The 21,309-nt window shown below is 53.8% G+C and overlaps 1 protein-coding gene across 4 annotated transcripts in view; it reads left to right on the plus strand.

Moving 5' to 3' along the window:
* Positions 1-21,309, plus strand: part of PKNOX1 (PBX/knotted 1 homeobox 1) — a 57,272-nt gene that overhangs the window by 24,186 nt on the left and 11,777 nt on the right. For 2 of the 4 annotated variants that reach the window (XM_086676061.1, XM_086676062.1), the window contains exons 2-8: positions 366-433; positions 2,051-2,158; positions 5,327-5,454; positions 8,179-8,350; positions 10,115-10,285; positions 14,574-14,673; positions 15,605-15,702. In XM_086676061.1, the coding sequence (XP_086532187.1) occupies positions 2,108-2,158; positions 5,327-5,454; positions 8,179-8,350; positions 10,115-10,285; positions 14,574-14,673; positions 15,605-15,702 (720 nt within the window). In that variant the 5' untranslated portion in view covers positions 366-433; positions 2,051-2,107. The remainder of the gene's footprint in view (positions 1-365; positions 434-2,050; positions 2,159-5,326; positions 5,455-8,178; positions 8,351-10,114; positions 10,286-14,573; positions 14,674-15,604; positions 15,703-21,309) is intronic. The other 2 variants (XM_086676064.1, XM_086676063.1) reach the window with 2 other exon arrangements.

Below are 21,309 nucleotides of genomic sequence, written 5' to 3' on the forward strand. Positions count from 1 at the left end.
TTCAGCCCCTGCATGCACCAGCCGTGCTTGATGGTCACTAAGTCTGCACTTCTTTGTTTTTTCTTTTTTTTTAATGTTTATTTCTGAGAGAGAGAGACAGAGCGTGAGGGGGGAGGGGCAGAGAGAGAGGGAGACACAGAATCGGAAGCAGGCTCCAGGCTCCGAGCCGTCAGCACACAGCCTGATGCGGGGCTCCAACTCATGAACTGTGAGATCATGACCTGAGCCGAAGTCGGACGCTTAACCGACCGAGCCCCCCAGGCGCCCCACCAAGTCTGCGTTTCTGGCACAGACTCATTTACTGAGAACCTGTAGGAGCAGCGTCTCAACCCTAAAATGTCCCGACTCTTGCTCTCTCCTCCCAGGCCACAGAACCTGCTCTGATCCAACTGGTGGGTCCGGGACATGTGGCTCTGCTCGGCCAGGTGCTCAGGTGGGAATCCCCATGGCCCCCAGCCTGTCTGTGGCTGCACACCTGTCCTTGTGCCCCTGTGTTGTCACCCTGCTGCTCAGACCCTCCCGTGGGTCCCTGCCCCCCTGACACGGGGGACTGTGGCCCATGAGGGTGTGTGGGACCTGGTCCTGTGCCTCCCGCTCCCCTGCCTTCCACTTCTCCTTTGTCACGCCGCCCAGCCACGCTAGCTGTCCTCCAGACACACTGCACCCGGCTCCTTCCCGTGCCCCTGCCTCTGGGTGTCTCCCACGGGCACTTGTAGTGGTCCTCCCCCAAGTATTCCGTGTCCCTGCCTGGTCGCCCTCACCTCATCACCTCCTGATGCCTGTGTGCACAGTGACCGGTTTGTGCCTTCCCCCTTCTCCCCCACAACCTGTGTGCACGGTGACTGGTTTGTGTGCCCCCCCCCCAGCTCCCCTACCCGAACCTGTGTGCACGGTGACCGGTTTGTGCCTGTCTGCCCCGGACCCACGCTCCGCCAGTGCACAGGACAGGGCTTGAGACAGGAGCCTTTGCTGAAGGAAGGAGGGGAACCTCGTTTGCCCCTTGGCTTTTCATGAGGTCACGTCGGGAGCCCCCACCTCATGCTGGCTCCCTGGGCGGGGGGGAGGCCCTGGTACTCGGGCTCCTTGGCGTAGCACGGCCCCCCGGGAGAGCCTCCCCCGGGGCGGGCCGTGGGCTGGACACCTGCTCCTTCTGGCTGGGCCTCGGGACGTGCTTCTCACTCCGCCCCCGGCTTGCTGGTCTTCGACTGGATTTTTTCCAGCGAGCACAGTCTCCCAGAGCGTCGCTTCCCCTGGTGACCTTCAGTGGCCGAGCTAGGGCAGAGCAAGCGGAATAATGCCCTTGACCTCGTGACCTTGTCGGCACAGCCTGGGCTGTCGGAGCCTCTCTGGCCGCCCCAGGACGTTATCGGTTCCCATGCCACAGTGCAGGTGCTCCTAGCCCCCCACCCCCACCCCCACCCCCGCCGCTGTAACGAGTCACTTTACGTTGTCCTCAAGTAAATGAACCGTCTTTCTGCCTGTGTATCACACCTGTGTTAGGGGAGAGCCCTTCACCGCTCCCGTCTGAGGTCCGGTCTCCGGAGCCCCGGTCGCTGGGCTCTGTGTCCGGGGCGCGTGGCCAGAAGGGCGCCCCGTCACCCGGCTGGGACAGCTGGCCCTGCATCCTGCCCCCCGCTGCACGTGTGGTCCCTGACATTCCCTGTATTTGTGGCCACTGCCCCCCGCCCCACACCCCTGCGGCCTTGGCTGCCCCAGGAAAGCTGAGCCTCACCGACTCGCTGTGGTGCCCCAGGGCCCACAGCGCTGTCCTGCGTGTGTAGACAGTTACTAGATGCTTGTTGGCTGAGTGGATGAACGAACCCAGGTGGCTAAAACCTGAAAGCCAGTCAGGGCCCGGGGCAGGGACAAACACGTGACCGCTAAGTGAGTGGGGTGGTGCTGAGGGGGGTCGGCTCTCGGCAACGCCAGGGTGGCGTTCCCTCTCCGTGCGCAAGTACGTGTTCTTGAAACGTACCCGGGTGCCGTGGAAGGGGGGGCCCGGAGTGCTCTGCACTTACTGACCGACGCTCTTCTGCTTTTGTTTCCCCAGACGCCATTTGCTTTTGACGCAAGATGATTTGATGCTTTCCTATGAGGCCCATGAACCATGATGGCTACACAGACACTAAGCATAGACAGCTACCAAGACGGGCAACAAGTGAGAGCTGGGGCTTTATTCTGCATTCTCAGTGCCGCCAGGGGACCGGCGCCTTGTGTAGTTACGTTCAGTTTCATCGAGCTGCAGGTCCAGTTTCAAGCGCGCCCTGCGTTTCGTACGCGTTGCTGCCCGGAGAGGCCAGCCATGGAGCTGTTGGCGTCGCTTCCCCTGGGGACAGCAGGCCGCCAGTGCTTTTGACTCCCCGAGTCACGGTTTCTCGGGGGGTTTGCCCTGTTAGTGTCTGTATTAGCGAGGCTTGTTGCCTTCAAAGAAAAGCGGGGTGCCGTTGCTAAAAGCCGGGCCCCAGGTGGCTGAGCTCAGCGGGAGGCGTGGTGCGGGCGGCAGAGGGCACCGTCCCGATGGACGGCGTGGCGCGGAGGCCGTGCCGTCTGCTCACGTTGCACGGCTGTGCCCGGATGGCTGGCTCTGACACCGCGTGGGTGGAGTCCTGACCGCCCTCCCACTGTCCGTGGCCTTGGCTTGCCTTCGCAGCTGCAGCTGCGGGAAGGCTGGGTTTTGTGCTGTGTGCCCCGAAGCGTTCGGGAGGAGGGGGTGGGGGCCACCCCCGTCTCCCTCGAGCCCTGGAGCTCCGTGCAGCGAAGGCCTCCCAGCCTGCCTTTGCCCCTGCTTCCTGCGCTCAGGAGGCGGTGCGGGGATGCCCAGAGGCTCTCTTTTCTCCCTACTTGAAGATCCTAGTTAGCGGGCCCGACCAGCTGATCAGGCTCGGTGGCCTCTCCCAGATGAGGTCACAGCCCTGCCTCAGTGAGGCTCCAGGTGGGCGCCCAGGACCTGAGGCGGCCTCCCTCGTGACTCTCCTTGGTGGCCGGTCTCGTGCCCTTCCTGGCTTGGTTCCTGTGGCACAGACTTGGTTTTTGTGGGCTTTTGAAAAAACGTCTCGGGGTCTGAGCTTCTTACAGGAATTGAGTTGGGGGGTCCCTTTCAGCCTGCTCTCTGCATCTGGAAGCCCCGCGATATTTCCAAGTGATTTTGTTTCTAAAACGCCAAGCTGGGGTTGTCCCTTCCTCTCCCGCTGCTGAACCCTGCCCGGGGGGGGGGGGGTGACCCTGCATCATCCTCACACCCCCGCATCGCCCTCGCACTCACCTCTGCCCCTCTTTCCCGTGCATCCCTGCCCCGTGGCCCTGGGCCTGGCCCTGGCTCTTCCTCAAGCAGCAGGGGGGCCAGTGCCTTCCTGTCTGGCAGGTCTTTGCGCAAATCCTTCCTGGGAAGACTCCCCTGCCCGCCCCCGGCACCCCCCCCCCCACCAAGCCTGCTCCCTGCTCCCTCCCTGCTTGCACCTGGTTCTCCTTTGTGGCACTGATCACCTGCTGGCAGATCCTGTTCGGAGTCCCCTCCCCCCACAGGGCAGGCGGGCGTCCTGGTGCCCTGATGGGGTTCGTGTCCTGTGCAGTGCCAGGCACGGGGAGGGACAGAGCCTCGCTTTTAACAGCCAAGCTCTTTCCCACGACACGCAAAACTCGTGAACGTTATGTTACGCGTTGACTGTCCCACGGTGTGGCTCTGCCTCCCCTCCACACTTGGACAGCGAGCTTTCCCTTCCTTCGAGACCATTAAAGAAAGAAACAAACAAACCCAAAGACCTGAAATACATCTTTTGACACTTGTTTATGATACTGTCGGATCTCCCTCCAGAAAGGTTGTGTTCTATTGGGCTTGTTAGTTGCTTTCCTGCTTCGTGTTTTCAAGAGAGAAACAATTTCCCAGGCGCGCTGCGCCATCTGAAGGCAGTGGGATGGAGGTCTCCCTGCACATCTGGGCTGTCGGAGAGACTAGAGCCTGCACCGCAGGAGGGGGGCTCCCTCGCCGGGCGGGCGACTACCCCCGGCTGTCAGGGGGGTCGCATGGCTCTCTCCCTGCCTGGGGACAAGCCCCTTGCCCGAGTGCCCCCCCCCAGCTGCTTCCCCCGGGGCACCGGAGTCATGGCAGCTGGCGGCAGGGCAGGTGGGTTCCGGTCCTGAAGCAGCTGAGGGCACTGGTAATCTGCTCCTGGATAATTACAAGTTTACTGCAGCAATTTAGGGTTTTTTTTAAATGTTTATTTTGAGAGCAAGTGAGTGCATGGTGCGGGGTGGCGGGGGTGGGGGTGGGGAGATGGGGTGGGGGTGGGGGGGAGACGGGGGAGGAGCAGAGAGGGAGAGAGACGCAGAGAATCCTAAGCAGGCTTCTTGCTGTCAGCACAGACTTGTGCTTGGGACTCCATCTAACAACTGAGATCATGACCTGAGCCGAAAGCAGGAGTCGGATGCTTAACTGACCGAACCACCCAGAGCCCCCCAGCAAGTTGGAATTTTTTTCTGTAAACTGAATTCTTTATGTTTAAGGATTTAAAGACTTTTCACCTAAGTTACAAACCAAAATAGCTGGTTTAAAGCAATTTACATTTATTTACTTTTGAGAGACAGAAAGAGACAGTGCAAGTGGGGAGAGGCAGAGAGAGAAGGAGACACAGAATCCAAAGCAGGCTCCAGGCTCTGAGCCATCAGCACAGAGCCCGACGCGGGGCTCGAACTCACAAACCGTGGGATGGTGACCTGAGCCAAAGTTGGAGGCTCAAACAGTTGAGCCACCCAGGCGCCCCTTAGTTTAAAGCAATTTAAATGATAATACCTAGATGCTATTTCTTTAAACACCGCCAGTCTTTACTTTCTAAATACAGTGACTTTTTTTTTTCAAAATGTTTATAGATGACGTATTCCTGAAATTTAAGAATAGATAGGGGAGAGTTTCAGCCCTGCCATGACTACGTTTGTTTTCGTGACAAGATAGGAAGAGTTTGGACTGTTTGTTTCTACCTCTCAAGCTGTGATGTTGCTCAGTGTGAGGGTTTAGGGCAGGAAGAGACACACACAGTAAGGTGACTTAATCCCCTCGGCACTCTGGAGGTGGCATATTTTTTGAAAATCACACGCAGTTCACAGATATCGGCCCTCAGTTTTCAAGATGATTTGGAAACTCAACCTTTGTTTTAGCCATTTGCAAAACGTGTCAGACTCAAAGGAGGTTTGTTGGTGGTAATTTTGATGGATTCTCGCCAGCCATCCAACTGTCTCCCACTTTACCAGTCCTCTTGTTTCTGCTTGAGAAGAGAATACTTAGTAGCAGTTTACTTTGTGTTTAGTAACAAAAACTCTCCTCCTCCTTTCACAGATGCAAGTAGTAACAGAGTTAAAAACGGAGCAAGATCCCAACTGCTCTGAACCGGATGTGGAAGGAGTGAGCCCTCCCCCGGCGGGCTCCCAGACGCCAATGGACGCAGACAAGCAGGCCATTTATAGGTAGCGATGAGATGCGATGCGCGTGGGTTTTAGTAGGGGTAAGAGGAGCAGAGAAACTTGGTAAATGGAATATGCTGGAGCTGGCAGCTAGGCAGAGCATTGGGTATGGTGTGATGACCACTAGGGTGAGCAGTTTCTCGAATTAAGATGTTATTCCTACTACCTTAAAAAAAAAGTTTTGGAATCTAAATCTGTATTTTAGTCAACCCTGCAAGAAGAAATCTTCAAGCCCAGACAGTTCTACTGGGGAATCCTACCAAAAATAAAGAAGAAGAAAACAGCAAGTCTACACAGTCTCTTCCAGAAAAAGGAAGAGGGGAGGCTTTCCAACTCAGCTTACGAATTGAGCATCACTGTGATACTAAAGCCACGGACAATACAGAAAGGAAAAGTACACACCAGTGCGCCTCACGAACTTGCACGTAAAAATAGTTAATCCGGCATTAACAAATGAAATTCAGTGACCAAGTAGAGTTTATCCCAGGAACTCAAGACTGATTCACTAGTCAAAGTTCAACCAGTGAGACCCACAACACGCTCGTATCGGTCGACACAGAAAAGTCAACAGCTAATTATGGTTGAAAGCTGTCAGCGAAGTGGTAATAGAGGGAAACTTTCCTAACCTGATGAAGGGCAACCTCCAAAAATCTATAGTTCTCATTATGTTTAGTGGCCAATGACTGTTTTCTGTAAGATTGGGAATAAGGCAGAGATGTCCACTCGGCCTCCCCCTGTTCAGTACTGTAATGGAAGTCCTAGCCAGTGCAGTAAGGCAAGAAAAAGAAAGAAAAGGCATACCAGCTGAGAAAGGAAGAGAGAAAACTGGCTTTGTGCACCAACAACACGATCGTCTACATCAAAAATCCCAAAGACTCCACCAAAAAATGTCCAGGACTGAGTTTAATAAGGTCACAGGTTACAAGGGCAACACACAGAAACAAATCCTATTTCTATACCAGTAATATACAATTGGAAACGGAAATTAGAAAGACAATACCGTTTACAAGGGCACCAAATCAGGTGTAAACCTAACAAAACACAGACCCTTGATGCTGGAAACTGTAAATGCTGACGCAAGCAATCAGAGAGAACCTAGGTGGTGGGGCATACCATACTCATGGATTGCAAGAGTCGGCACAGCACAGATGTCATTTCCCCTGAAATCCAGCTGCAGGGTTAGCACAATTGCGATTAAGGTCTCAGCGGGATATTTTTGTACATATAGATAAGCCAGTTCTAAATTTTACATGGCAGATGAAGGAACTAGACCAGCTAAGACAGTGTTGAAGAGGAAGACTACAGTCGGGCTTCAAGGCTGACTCGGGTGTTACGGTAATGACAATGTCGTGACGCTGGTGAAGGGCTGGGATCAGCGTCACTGATAGTCCAGAAGTAGGTGTACGAAAACATGATTTATGTGACCTTCGCAAAGGTGCCAGCACAGTTCGGTGGAGTGGAGGTAGCCCCTCCCACAAACGGTGTTGGAACAGTTAGACGTTCACCTGCTGGAAGAAGACCCTTGACCTCATCTCACGTTTTATACAGAAGTTGCCTCAAGATGGGGCATAGATCTCAGTGTAAAACTTGCAACTGGAGAACTGGTCTCTCCACACAGTGGAGTGTCGTGCAGCCATAAAAAGGAATGGCGTACCGACACGCGGTACAGCACTGATGGCCCTTGAAAGCGGTGTCGCTAAGTGAAGGAGGCTAGAGGCCAAAGGGCACGTATCCTGTGATTCCTTTTATCTATCTATCTATCTGTCTATTTAATTTTTTATTTTTTAAAGTTTACATCCAAATTAGCTAGCATATAGTGCAGCAATGATTTCAGGAGTAGATTCCTTAGTCCCCCTCCCCCATTTAGCCCACCCCCCTCCCACAACCCCTCCATCAACCCTCAGTTTGTTCTCCATGTTTATGAGTCTCTTCTGTTTTGTCCCCCTCCCTGTTTTTGTATTATTTTTGCTTCCCTTCCCTTATGTTCATCTGTTTTGTCTCTTAAAAGTCCTCATAGGCGTGAACTCATGTGATTTTTGTCTGACTAATTTCACTTAGCATAATATCCTCCAGTTCCATCCACATAGTTGCAAATGACAAGATTTCATTCTTTTTTTGATTGCCGAGTGATACTCCATTGTGTATATATATATACCACATCTTCTTTATCCATTCATCCATCGATCGATGGACATTTGGGCTCTTTCCATACTTTGGCTGTTGTTGATAGTGCTGCTGTAAACATGGGGATGCATGTGCCCCTTCGAAACAGCACACCTGTATCCCTTGGATAAATGCCTAGTAGTGCAACTGCTGGGTCGTAGGGTAGTTCTGTTTTTAGTTTTTTGAGGAACCTCCACACTGTTTTCCAGAGTGGCTGCACCAGTTTGCATTCCCATCCGTGATTCTTTTTATACGAAGTGTCCAGAACTGGCGAATCCGTAGAGACAGACAGTAGATTAGCAGCGGCTTGGGACTGGGGTTTGGGGGAAAACGGAGAGTGGCTGCTAATGACGATAGGGTTTCTTTGGGGGACGATGAGAATGTTATAAAATTGCCTTGGTGGTGAGTATAGTAAGCACCACTGAATTGTCCGCTTTAGAGTGGATGTTGTTTCGTACAGGAACTGTCTCTCAGCCGCGCTGTTATATAAGCCAGTGCATACGTACATACTAAAATATTCTCCCGAAAATGTGGAACGTACATTTAAAATTTTTCTCCCCCCAGGCATCCACTGTTTCCACTACTAGCTTTGTTGTTCGAAAAATGCGAACAGTCTACCCAGGGCTCAGAAGGCACGACCTCTGCCAGTTTTGATGTAGATATTGAAAATTTTGTAAGAAAGCAAGAGAAAGAAGGAAAACCCTTCTTTTGCGAAGACCCGGAAACCGACAATTTAGTAAGTAAAAGAAACGTTTTATTCTTACGTCTTATTGCTTCCCAGTTTCAAATCTGACCAATAAATTTTAAGCTTCCAATTAGAACTTTAGGATGTAGTTCTGCTAAAGGGGAGCATCATACAGTTCGTGCAATAGCTTCCTGTACCTGTGACCTCAGTGTCCCCACGTCGTCCAGCTTCTCCAGTGACCTCGTGTAAGAACCCGAGGAGAGGACCTGAGCCTGCATCGCAAGGGGCCGGGGACCCACTTCTCTCCTCAACATTTGTAACGTCCCCCGGAGTCGGCGTGCTCACGCGCTGGGCTGCTCGGGCAGCATGTCTGGGCCCCGCTTCAGTTCTTGGCCTCTCCCTGGTCACGGACACACAACCTTCTTCTCCGAGACAGACGGACCTCATGCTCAGTCTTGAGGCTGGTATTTGTGGCGGGAGGCAGGGCTGTACGTGCGCTCGGGGAGGCCCGTGAACGGAGCGAGGCAGGCTTACCAGAGGGCTCCCAGGCTCCCCGCTGCTTCCCTCGGCCTTTCTGCTCGGAGCCAGTTGGTCTCACCTTGGCGCCCTCCTTCCAGCTCCGGCCCCGAGGTTCAGGGCTGTGTGTGCTTTCTCAAGGGAGCGGACACTTTGTTGGAGTGAACGTCAGTGCCGGACCCGGAGGGAGCGGGGCCCGTCCGTGCTGGTGGAGAGCCGTTAGCCTGTGGCCGGGGGCCTGTCCCTTCACCGGGTTTCCTTAGAGCACGCTAACGCCCAGCCCCGAGCCCTAGTCAGGGCCCTTAGCAGCAGAAAAGCATCCTTAGAAAAGTTTTCCCTGAATAAATTGCCCGCAGCTTTGTTGCTCTTTAAGTTTCTCATTATACATTCAGCCCTCACTGCCTAATGGATTTTGTGATGAGTTGTCCGACCTCGAGTAAGTCTCCTCATCTTTGAAATGGGACTAGCAGCGCCCGCCCTCTTGGGGTGAGACTCAGAAGCTCTCTCCGCCTCTGAATCTCTGTCATACAGCCATCAGTGCGTGGGCCGCGGGTACAGCCAGAGTGGCCCCGGGCTCTCCTGACCGGTGTTCGAGCACAGGGCCTGGCAGAGTTTGGTTCGTGGTCACTCTCGGTCCACAAATACATGTGAATTACTGCCACCCAGGTCACAGGGGGAGGGGCTGGGCTCCGGGTTGTGGATTCCCGGCAAGTGGTGGTTTCCATCTGAGGCCGCTGTCTACCGCTGTGGGGCAGGTGACGCCAGAACTTAGTGACTTGACACAGTCACTGTAAAACTTTTGGGAAAATCGTAAAAGCCCGCATCTGGCACCGGGCGGGGAGTTCTCGGGCTCGACACCGAAAGCACAATCCGTAAAGGGCAGAGTCGGTTAACTGGGGTTTTGTCCAAATGAAGAGCTGCCTATGCGGTGGGCATGGACTCCTCCCTGTTTGCAGACGAAGAAGCGGGAGGGAAGCACCTCACTGGCTGTGATGCGGGTCGGCCGTGGGGCCGGGCCGAGGCCCTGCTGTCTCCCGCTGCAGCGACTCCCCGAGGGCGGCCCTGGGACCATCTGGGTCCCCACACACCGGATGCAGCTGAAGTACGGAAGGTCAGCGGCGCCGGGGTGACTTACTGTTTGGCCTGATTTCTGACGTCGCTCCCCTTGTGTCCCCGGCGGTGCAGACGGTCGTGGCGACGTGGCTCGGGCCAGTCACGGAGCGGTCCTGTGCTGGTGACACCAACGGCCGCTGTGCTCCTGCCTGCTTGTCTGAGAGCCTTCGTTGTCTCTGCTTCTAGATGGTGAAAGCAATCCAGGTTTTGCGCATTCATCTTCTTGAGCTGGAAAAGGTTAACGAGCTCTGCAAAGACTTCTGCAGCCGCTATATTGCTTGTCTAAAGACGAAAATGAACAGTGAGACCCTCCTGAGCGGGGAGCCTGGAAGCCCGTACTCCCCCGTCCAGTCCCAGGTATTTACGTACGTTTGGGCCCCGCTCTGCTCCTCGGTTACCGTCCTGTCCGCAAGGGGACGGACGGCTGCTCGTCACTGTCAGTCCGGAGACCGACAGCCCTTTCAGAACGTCTGGGCTGTCTACGGCCGTCCTGCCCAGAGAGGTTTCTACATCTCTGAGCCTGACCTGGGCTGGCAGTGAATTCCCTCAAGCCCGAAAGACAGTCCCTCCGGGCATCACGCAGCCACTGAAGTGAGGCCTCGGTCTGTGTACCGTGCCCCGGATCCCATCCTTCTGGGGGATAGAGTACCGTTCACTTCTTTCCTTCTTTTTTAAAATATGTTTTTTGTTCATTATTTCTTAAAATTGTGGTAAGGTACACATGTCGTAAATGTGCCATCTTAACCATTTAAAAATTTGTTTTAACGTTTTAATTTATTTTTGAGACAGAGACAGCGTATGAGTGGGGGAGGGGCAGAGAGAGAGAGGGAGACCCAGAATCCCAAGCGGGCTCCAGGCTCCGAGCTGTCAGCACAGAGCCCGACGCGGGGCTCGAACTCGTGAACCGTAAGCTCACGACCTGAGCCGAAGTCGGCCCTCAACCGGCCGAGCCCCCCAGGTGCCCCTCATCGTAACCGTTTTTAAGTGCACAGGTCCGTGGCTGAAGCACGTCCACACTGTCGTGCCACCGTCCCCGCCCTCCGTCTCCAGAACTTCCCACGTTCTCAAACTGGAAGCCTGTCCCTGTTAACTACTAACTCCCCCTTCTCCCCTCCGCAGTCCCTGGCTCCCACCATTCTACTTTCTGTGTCTATGGATTTGATTCGTCTGGGCACCTGACGTAAGGGAAATCCTACAGTATTTGTCCTTCTGTGTTTGGCGTATTTTGCGGAGCGCAGTGGCCTCAAGGTCCACCCACGGGAAGCACTGGTGCCCTCGAGCCGTTCTGGTGGCAGGCGGTGGTCCGCGCGGTCGTAATCTGCACTTCCCTGATGGCTGACGGCGCCGACATCTTTCCGTGGGCTTAGTTGCCATCTGGAGATCCTCTCTGGTAGAACGTCTGCTCGTGTCTTTTGCCCGTTTTCTAGGGTTTTTTTAACTGTTGTTTTGAGAGTATTCTAGATACGAGTCTCTTATTGGCTATGTGGTTTGTAAATATTTTCTCCCAAGTCCGTGGCTGATCTTTTCATCCTCTTCACAGGGTCTTTTGCAGAACAAACATTTTAAATTCTGATCGAGTCCCACGTACCAGCTCTTCCTTTGATGAGCTGTGCTTCTGGTGGTGAGTCTGAGAACTCTGCCGAGCCCTGGAGCCCCAAGATTTTCTCCAGTCCTTTTTCTGCAAGCTGTGTGTTTCACACTCAGGTCCACGACCCATTTTGAGTTAACTCTTGTACGAAGTGTGAGGGTTTAGGTGGAGGCTGCTTCCGGAAGTTCCTCCGTTGAGTTGCTTTTGTGACACTGTCACAATGCCAGTCTGTTTGTGTCTGTCTGTTTCTGTCCCCTCTGTTGTCACACTGCTGGATGTATTCCCACCGTGTAGCCGTGGTTACTGGAGCTATTTGGTAAGTCTCAGATCGGGGTGGACTGTATTGTCCCCCTTTATTCTTTTTTCTCAAAATGGTTTTAGTTATTCTAGTTCCTCTCCGTGTAAATTTTGAAGTGATCTTGTCTGTATCTACAAAACAACGTTACTGAGATTTTGACAGGAATGGCATTACGCCCGTGTATCGTTTCGGGGCAAATCGGCATCTTTCCTGTGTTGGCTCTTCTGGTCCGCAGACATGATACTTCTCTCCATTTATTTACTCTTCTGTGATTTTTTTCATCAGCGTTTTGTAAGTTTGTCTTATAAGTCCTACACGTGTGTTTTTAGAATTACACCTGAGTATTTTTTTGAGCAATCATAAATGGTATTCTATCTTTGAACTTCAGTGTCCCGGCTAGTATTTAGAAATATAGTTGATTTTTGTGTGTCTGTCTCGTATCCTGCGACCTTGCGGAACTCACTTGTTAGTTCTAGGAGGTCCTTCTCATAGATTCCTTAGGATTTCCTTCTTGTTAAGTTGTATCATCTGCAGATAGGAATAGTCTGTTCCTTCCTTCTTGATCTATATGCTTTTTATTTCCTTGTCTTACCTTGCTGCATTGTCTAGAACATCCAGTGCTATCTTGAATACAGTTGGTGGGAGTGGACGTCCTGCCCTGTTCCCAGTCTTAGGGGGAAAGCATTCTGCCTTCCAATGTTGTTTTGTTGTTTTTTGTTTTTTTGTTTTTTTTTTTAACATTTATTCATTTTTGAGAGACAGAGTGCGGGTGAGGGAGGGGCAGAGAGAGAGGGAGACACAGACTCTGAAGCAGGCTCCAGGCTCTGGCTCTGAGCTGTCAGCACAGAGCCTGATGTGGGCCTTGAACCCACGAACCATGAGATCATGACCTGAGCTGAAGTCAGACACTCAACCGACTGAGCCACTCAGGTGCCCCCGCCTTTCACTGTTAATTATAATTTTACTGGAAGATTTTTTTCTCGATGCTTTTCATAAAGTTGAGGAAGTTCCCCTCTATTCCTGTTTTTTTTTTTGTCCGGAGAGTTTTTTTTTTTTATTATGTTGAATTTTTTCAAATGCTTTCCCTGCATGAATTGATGTGATTATGTGATTTTTCTCCTTTCTTCTGTTAACATGGAGGTAGATCACATTACTTGATTTTTCGAATATTGAACAAGCCTCACATTCCTGGAATAAATACCACTTGGTCGCAGCACATTAATTCTTTTTATATAGGTTCCCGAATTCTGTTTGCTGTATGTTGTGAGACGTTTGTGTGTCCATACTGATTGTGGTTTCTTTTTTGTTACAGTCTTTGCCAAGGTTTTGTATCAGAATAATACGACTTTACAAAATGAGATGAAGAGTATTCCCTCCTTTTCTGTTCTCTGGAAGTGATTATGTAGAATTGGTGTGAATTCTTCGTTACGTGTTTGATAGAATTCTCCAGTGACGGTACTTGGACCTGGAGGTTTCTTTTCTGAGTTTTCGAGCTACAAATTCCGCGTCCGCAACAGTTACCGGGCTGTTGGGATGGTGTGTTTCGTGTTGGCTTCCGTCTAGACGTCAGATGTGTTTGTGCCCAGTTGTTGCCAGAGCCCCTCCCGCCGTCGGCGTCTGCAGGCCCTGTGGCGCCCCCACCCCCACCCCCCTCCCCCATCCCCTTCCTGGTGCTGGTAACTTGTCACCTCCCTTTTTTCCTGTCTTAGCAGGTTTGTCAGTATATTGATCTTTTCAGGGAACCAGCTCTTTTTTTCATTGGCTGTTCTCTGTTGTTTTTCTGTTTTCAGTTTCATCGATTTCTGCTTCGATCTTTATTATTCCCTACTTTCTGCTTGCTTTGGTTTCATTTTGTCCCTCTTCTTCTAGGTCCTTCATGTGGGAGCTTGGATATTTGATTTGGATGAATTAATTTTTATTCTAACCAAGTTCATGTGGCAGATGCCGTGTGTCCCTACCAAAGCTCGGACACGCACTCAGATCGGTGCGGCAGCCTGCAGAGTAATCGTCTTCGGGTTTTCGCACTGATGCCATCTAATTGCTCAAATACCTGCGTGCTGGTGGTGTGCCAGACCCTGTGCCTTGACGCCCGGCACAGAGCCCCCTTCCCGGCCACCTGCCCCAGCCATCACAGCCCATTTGTACCTGACTTGGGATGGCTGGGATCTTGATGTGGTCTTACGCCCTTTCTGTGCAACCGGCTGGGGCCAGGCCCAGACCTAGCACTCTACGGACCTGAACGCCCGGGGTGGGGGCGGGGGCGGGGGGAGGGGGGACACCAACGTGCTCCGTGCTCTGGTGAGGGGACAGAGCTGGCCGCGGCCGCAGGTGACTCTCTGGCACCACGTGGAGCCTCCTGAGCCTGTGGCATCCTCCGTACGGGGACTCTGGTTCTTGGAAAGCTCTAGAGTGAGCCAACGGAGTGGGAAGGCTGTGCGGCGACCTTAGGTCCTCCCGGCCTTCCTCGTCACGCCTCCAGGGCTTGGAGGCGAGTCTGATATGATGAGGCGAAAGATGACCGTTTGGGAGCCAGGTCGAAGCTGGAATCTCGGTGCTGACGGTCGTATTTAATAGCGGGTCGGTCTGGGGTCTCTTGGTTTGCAGATAAGGAAGGCACGCCTTCCGGAAGGCTTGTCCTCTGCGTCTCTGTCTCGAGCACCTGGCCTTCGCTGGTGGTGGCACCATGCCACTTGGTTTAAAGTTTTAAGCGTGGCTTTTGTGTTTCCGCTCACTGCTCACCGTGTGTTTTTGACTCACAGCAGATTCAGAGTGCCATCTCAGGCACCCTCAGCCCCCAAGGAATCGTGGTGCCCGCATCCGCGCTGCAGCAGGGGAACGTCACCATGGCAACAGTGGCAGGTATGCCGACGGAGAAAAGGACACTCTTTCCTTGAGCTTTTGTGCAAGAGTCCTTTATATGAGAACGGAGAAGCCCGTCAGTGCAATTGCTGATTAACGCCAGTTCCTGAGACAGGGGTGGCAAGACTACACCTCTTAGAATTGAAGGCCCGTCTCTTGTTTTCATTCTCGGTAACAGATATTTTATGCAAGTTGTGCGTCCCTACCAAAAACTTTGGGGAAGAAGGGTTTTATATGGGAGTTGAAAATATATAGCAAAAACTGAGTTGTAATTTGCAGATAACGTAGTTTTTAATTGTACTCTTGGCAGCATCTGGGAAACCTTAAGTCGTGCCCTTAATGTTTGATAAGCAAACAAAACTCCCTCTTAGCCTTGGTGTTACTTGCACGGCAGAAATCATCGCGGGAAGGGGACAGAGTCTGCAGGTCCCTGGTGCGTCTCCAGCATCGCAGATACAAAGCCATCGTGGGGACGGAATCGGGGCGCGTGGGGCGGGGAGAAACCCTCACACGATAGTGCGAAGGGAAGCTTCCAAAGGAGGATGGAAGCGCGTTCGAGCAACAAAATACTGCGATGAAAACTACTTAGCCCCCTCGGCCAAGTCCTTAAACACGTGCCGCTTGTGGGGGAAATGGAGCAAAGGAAAGGGAATTGCAGCATCCACCCCAGCTGGCGGCGCCCTGGCAACGGGACGCCTCGCTGCCCCTTGCCCGGCGCCCCGCCCCCCTCCCGGGGCGCGGCTCATCCGGGAGGGTCGTTTTAATGGTTTACAGTGACAAGTCCGCCAGCGGGGTACTGATCATTCGACATGGCTTAAAAACCTCGTCAGACCAGAGATTTGTTTTCCTTTCACGATGTACGTTGAGTGTATTGAGAATGTGGTTTTCTATCACCGAGACTCAAGAGCGTTTTGATCTCTTCCTTCCTGAGGTGGCACGGTGTATCAGCCTGTCACGGTTGTCACTCCTCAAGGCCAGGTGGTGACACAAGCCCTGTCGCCCGGCACCATCAGGATCCAGAACTCCCAGGTGCGTGTGCCATTCCTGGGGGCGGGCTTGGGGGCGAGCGGGGCCGTGCGGGCACGGGGGGGCCAGGCGTGGGTGTTCCTCTGCCTGAAGACCATGCCAGTCCCCAGTTCAGCTCAGTGTCAGCCTTGTTTCTTGTTTTATTCCCCGTTTCCTTTACCGTAAGAAAGTTGCAAAGTCCAGAAAGTCCGAAGGAGCGGCAGAAAGGTCCTCCATAACCCCTTTCGCGGAGCAACCCCGTTGTCCAGTTCAGCATCGGGTGGTGTAGTTGTCTCTGGGTCCGGAGACTTGAGGCAGTGTAGACGCCCTCTTCCCGCCCCCGTGGAGGTTCACAGCGGACCCAGCAGGCAGGTCTTTCAGACCCTGCGGAGGCCTTCCTGCTGAGCACCTGATGGGCCAGAGCACCGCTTCAGGCTCGCCCTCGGGTGGCTGGTGGGGTGGCCAGGGTGCCTGCTTCACATCCACCCACCCACCGGAGGGGAGAGCTGAGCCGGGGCTGCCCCTCCCGCGCTCCAAGGCGCCCAGTGAGGCACCACCCCCCACTTGCCCCCCCCCCCCCCCCGCCTCCTGGGGAACACCAGCTTCGAGAGCACAGGAGGCCGCCTCAGGGGCAGAAGCAGCAGGTGGAAATGCTGTTACGCGCTGTGACCTTGCAGTCCACCTACGCCCTCCGTGCCTTTGTGGTAGGGGAGGCTGAACTCGGTGGACTGCCCACCCCCTTTAAGTTGTGGAGACACACACACACGCGCACACACACACACACGTACACGTACAGCCTTGTTATTTACACGCAGCTCAGTTTAAATCAGAAAGACCACGTTTCTGTTAGCAGCTCACACTAAGAACGTAGATTCGTTGTTTCCTGGAAGCACGGATGTTTCCTGCAGCCTTACTGACAACTGGCAGCCCAGCCTTGGGGACGTTCGTGTTTCCCTTACTCAGGTAGCAGATGCGAGAGGGCCTGGGCCCGGCCCATCCGGGACTTATCGCCTCTCACTTCACGGGCAGAGCTGGGCTGGGCTTGGGGGCCTTGTCATCTGGGCCCGCGAGGGGTAGAGGAGGAGCTAGACCCCAGCAGCATTGTCCCTGGGCTCCCCATCCAGCCCGCTGTCCCTGGAGCTCCCCTTGTGCCACAGCCGTGAACGCGGGCGGCGCCTGGTCGGCAGAGCGCGTCCCAGTGCCAGCGTGAACCGCTCTTAGAGAAAGACGCCTTAGAGTCCGCTGCCTCCCTTCTGGAGAAGAGGTTTATCTGTCCCGATGCTTAAGGAGGAAGTTGCTGCTTAACTGAATTTTCTTAGACACACCGAGGACTAGTTTAACTAGCAAATGTGTGTTTCGGTGCAACCCCTTCTCACACAGACTCGCCTGTGACGCCCCCCAGCCCCATGAGGCGGGCTGGCGAACGCAGCCCCCTTTCTTGCTGCCCGTGAGCTGTTTCTGCTCTGGTCCTCGTGGCCCTGCAGCCCACCGTGCACCTGCCCCCTCCCCGTCACCCTCCTCCGTGTATGGCTTCTAGGTCAGCAGGGCTGGGAGGCCAGAGACACGGGCTGCCCGGGTTTCTGACGGAAGAGCGACCAGATTGACCGAGGGCTTGGTGCAGGTGCTTTGGATGAGGTGGTGCATATGATTTTCTTTTTGTAGCTATTTGGGCTGCTCTGGGCTCCTTTCTTTTTCCTTTTTTGGGGGGTGGGGCTGGTTCTTTCTGGGCTGCAGATAATCAGGGTGACAACTTACCGATGACGGGGTCTGTTCTTGTGTCGGAAGCTGTCACGGTCCGTTCGGTCACTGTCACGGCTCACGTGGTTGCTCTGGCCAGTATGACCCCCAGGTGAATCTCAGCGGCAGTGCGGTGGCCGTCACGGCTGAGCCCTCGTAACGCTTGCGCCCGTGCTGCCCCCTACCGCCCCGTCCTGCCCAGTGTCTGGCTGGGTCTCGGGTGCACACACGGGGGATTTTAACACGGCCACACTCGCCCAGGAGAGAGTCCACCACCATGGGCTGCATTCTGACTTAATGCCCGTCAGGAGGTGGGATTTGCCCTCTTCGTAGGGCGTCTCTATGGAAAGGTGTTTATGCTTCTAAAAGTGTTTTTTTTTTAATTTTTTAACATTTATTTGTTTTTGAGAGACAGAGAGAGACAGTGTATGAACAGGGGAGGAGCAGGGAGAGAGGGAGACACAGAACCCGAAACGGGCTCCAGGCTCCGAGCTGTCAGCACAGAGCCCGACGTGGGGCTCGACCCACGAACCGCGAGATCATGACCTGAGCCGAAGTCGGATGCTTAACCGACTGAGCCACCCAGGCGCCCCTAAAAACATTTTTTTGAGAAAAGAGAAGAAACCAGGGGATTTCATTGATCTCCTCTCCTTTCCTGGGAGAGTCTATTTGTACGATCGTTATTTGTGTATTTTAGGGTTCTGCTATTGGTTGGCCTGTGACAAGGTTTTTTGGCTCCATTCTACTCTTTAACTCACTTTGCTTTGATATAAATCAAGTTTATATCGAGCTGCGTGCCCAGCTCAGCGTCAAGGGTGCTGAGAGGCTTGGAGCAAACCGCCACCTTTCTCGCCCGCTGTTCCCGCCTCTCGTGTCAGGCACCTGCTTCCTGATCTTACAGTCGTTCCTTCTGCTGGCTTCCTCCCCGTTTCTAAACACTAAGTCACCCCTTACACACCTGCTTTGGGCTCACTGTCGTGGCAGGAGCCCCTGCTCGCTCTGGCTTTCCCCCATCTTCCCTGTGTGTTTGGCCTTGTGGCCACACCCCTGCTCGGTGTTAATGTTACCCTGACTGTGTAAATACGGGTCTGTGCCGAGCTGAGTGTGTAACTGTGATCACAGCACTTTTCTGGGTCACGTGTTTGCTTCTGCCCGAGTGAACCGCTGCCTTGCTGAGTCCCCTGGCCGAGTGCTCATGGGGCCGTGGCTGACACCCTCGTGCTGATCCCCCTACGCCCTGCCTTCCAGAAGGCACATCGGAGCCGTGTGCCCCCAGAAGCTCTCCGTCTCCTGCTCGCAGGGGCTCGTCTCTCTCTGGGCCAGGCACAGGGCATGTTCTTGAACTTTCCTTTGACATCACCTTCAGGAGTCCCCTCTCTTGGAGCGTGTACCCTCTGCTTTCTTAGCTTTATTCCCCACTTTGCAAACGTCCAGAGGAAATATGCTGGGAGGTACATTTTGTTGAGACTTTGCAAACCTGAGAATGACGTCATTTCGGTCTCGTGATGCAATCTGTGTCCAAGTGCAGCTCCGGGATGCAGATGACTGTCACCGGGGCTGGAGGCCACGGCGTCTCTGTGCCCTCGTGGCCACATTGCCTGGGGAAGGGGCCAGCGTCTTCTGTCTCCCGTCGGATGCTTCTCTCCTCCGTGCTGCTGCAGCGCGGTCCCACAACCTCGTGTCCTTGAGTCGGGGACGTGTGCTCGCAGTCTCCCGAGACGGCCCTGCCCCCTCCCCGGCCCGCACAGTCTCTTTGTAGAGCCTTTGCTAACTGAGCATCGGACCCTCCGAACAGAGTCTCTGGACTTCCGTGTGTTTGTGCTCCCATGGTCTCGTTCTCAGAGACTGACTTTTCTCTCCGCGCCCCCTCCCCCCACCACCTTCCGCCCCGTCCTCGAAGTTCAAAGTGTTCAGCAGAGCAGGGGTTTTCCAGACCCTCCTCGGCCTCTGCTTTGCGTTGAAGCTCTCGTTTTTGGCCCAAGGGTGGCTGCAGTGGTCTTTAGCTTCTGTGTTCTCGCTCTTCCCTCTGTGCCTCAACGTTCGTTCCCGCTGGTGTCTGCTTCTTGTGATGGAGACTTTCATTTATTTTTAAAATGATTATCAACGTTATTTTATGTTTAATTTACGTCCAAGTTAGTTAGCATGTGGTGCAGCGGTGATTTCAGGAGGAGGTTCCCTAATGGCCCCTCCCCATTTAGCCCATCGCCCCTCCCACAGCCCCTGCGGCAGCCCTCTGTTTGTCCTCTGTATTTACGAGTCTCTTCTGTTTTGTCCCCCTTCCTATTTTTATGTTATTCTGGCTTCCCTTCGGTTCACCTGTTTTGTCTCTTAAAGTCCTCATACGGGTGAGTCATACGATGTCTGTCTTCCTCTGCCCGACTAATTTTGTCAGCCCAGCCCTGTCCAGTTCCATGAGATGGAGGGTTTCAGATATTTGGGGACAGTTGCCTGTCCTCGGAACCTGAGCCGCTAGGAAGCCACTGGGTGCACGTCGGGCGCGGGCCGCGGCAAGCGGGCCTCTCCGTTGGCCGGCCTCGGAGCGTCTTCTTCACTCGGTGACTCCAGAGAAGGACTCTCAGATTTCTCGCTCGGGGCACAGGCCTGGCGGCAGGGGCGGGGACGGGCTGGGGTCTCCCGTGTCGTGTGGAGGCGTTCCTTGCCCCTCACTCCCACCGTCCAGCTGCGCTCAACACGTCCTCCGTCTCCCGCGGGCCGGGGGACAGATGGGTCATCTGCGGAGAATGACGGGGAGGGTCCGGGGCTGTCTCTGCTTCTTGAGCAAACTTCCGGCCAGTTTCCTAGGCTTTTCACCCCCTCCTGTCTAGTCCCTGGCCCTGCTGGAGCCCCGCAGGGCCAGCGGCTGCTCTGTTCCGAGGCCCTCGGTCTGCTTCCTCACGCAGCCTCGCCGGCCCTCTCAGACCCCGTTGACGCCATCCGTGGGGTCCAGTCACACGGCCAGCCATCACTTGGCCTTTTTTGAGCCCACAGTTGCTTCAGCCCTGCACAAGAAAAGCGACACTGAGCCCATGTCAAGCTTCGTGAGGAACATTACACGTTAATTGAGACAAATAAGGCAGACAAGCTAAAGTTTGGCCCCTGGTGCCTGGGAACTCCTACTGGAAGTTCATTTCCCACTCTTCCCTGTGCACACGTAGGAGCACGGAGAGGGCGCTCGACACCACCCGCTTTCAGCCCCCGACAAGGAAACCCGTTTCCGAAAACTCTTATGGCCTGGATAATAATCTTTGGTTTTAAAATATTTTAGGTACAGTCAGTGTCTTAACGTCTCCTTTAATTCTGTTTAGATGATATTGTTGAGGCTTTTAAAGAATGTATCCAAAGTGATATAAATCCAGAGGAAGCACAGATAATACGGTGACCTCTCCAAAATAAAGTTCCAAATCCTTTCTTTTTTTTTCAAAAATTTTTAATGTTTATTTATTTTTGAGAGAGAGAGAGCGAGCACGAGCAGAGCAGGAGCAGAGAGAGAGGGAGACATAGAATGCAAAGCAGGCTCCCGGCTCTGAGCTGTCAGCACAGAGCCCGACGTGGGGCTTAAACTCATGAACAGTGAGATCATGATTTGAGCCGAAGTTGGACGCTTAACCGACTGGGCCACCCAGGTGCCCCGAGTTCCAAATCCTTTAAACTGTGTCTATGGGGGCGCCTGGGTGCCCCAGTCAGTTAAGCATCTAACTTCGGCTCAGGTCATGGTAAATCAACTGTGTCTGTGAATGCATCATATTGAAGTTGATGTTCGTTTTCTTGTGGAGTCCGTTTCATACATAAGTTCTCAATTCGAGTGAAACAGTAGAGAGGTCTCTGCTGTGTGTGTGTGAGGCCCTGGTGAGTGGTGATCGCTTTCGTCCCCTGCCCGTGTCGTGAACACCGATG

The sequence above is a fragment of the Puma concolor genome, chromosome C2 (genome assembly GCF_028749965.1).
Source record: "Puma concolor isolate L17-30 chromosome C2, mPumCon1.1.hap2, whole genome shotgun sequence".
In the NCBI taxonomy this organism is placed as follows: domain Eukaryota; kingdom Metazoa; phylum Chordata; class Mammalia; order Carnivora; family Felidae; genus Puma; species Puma concolor.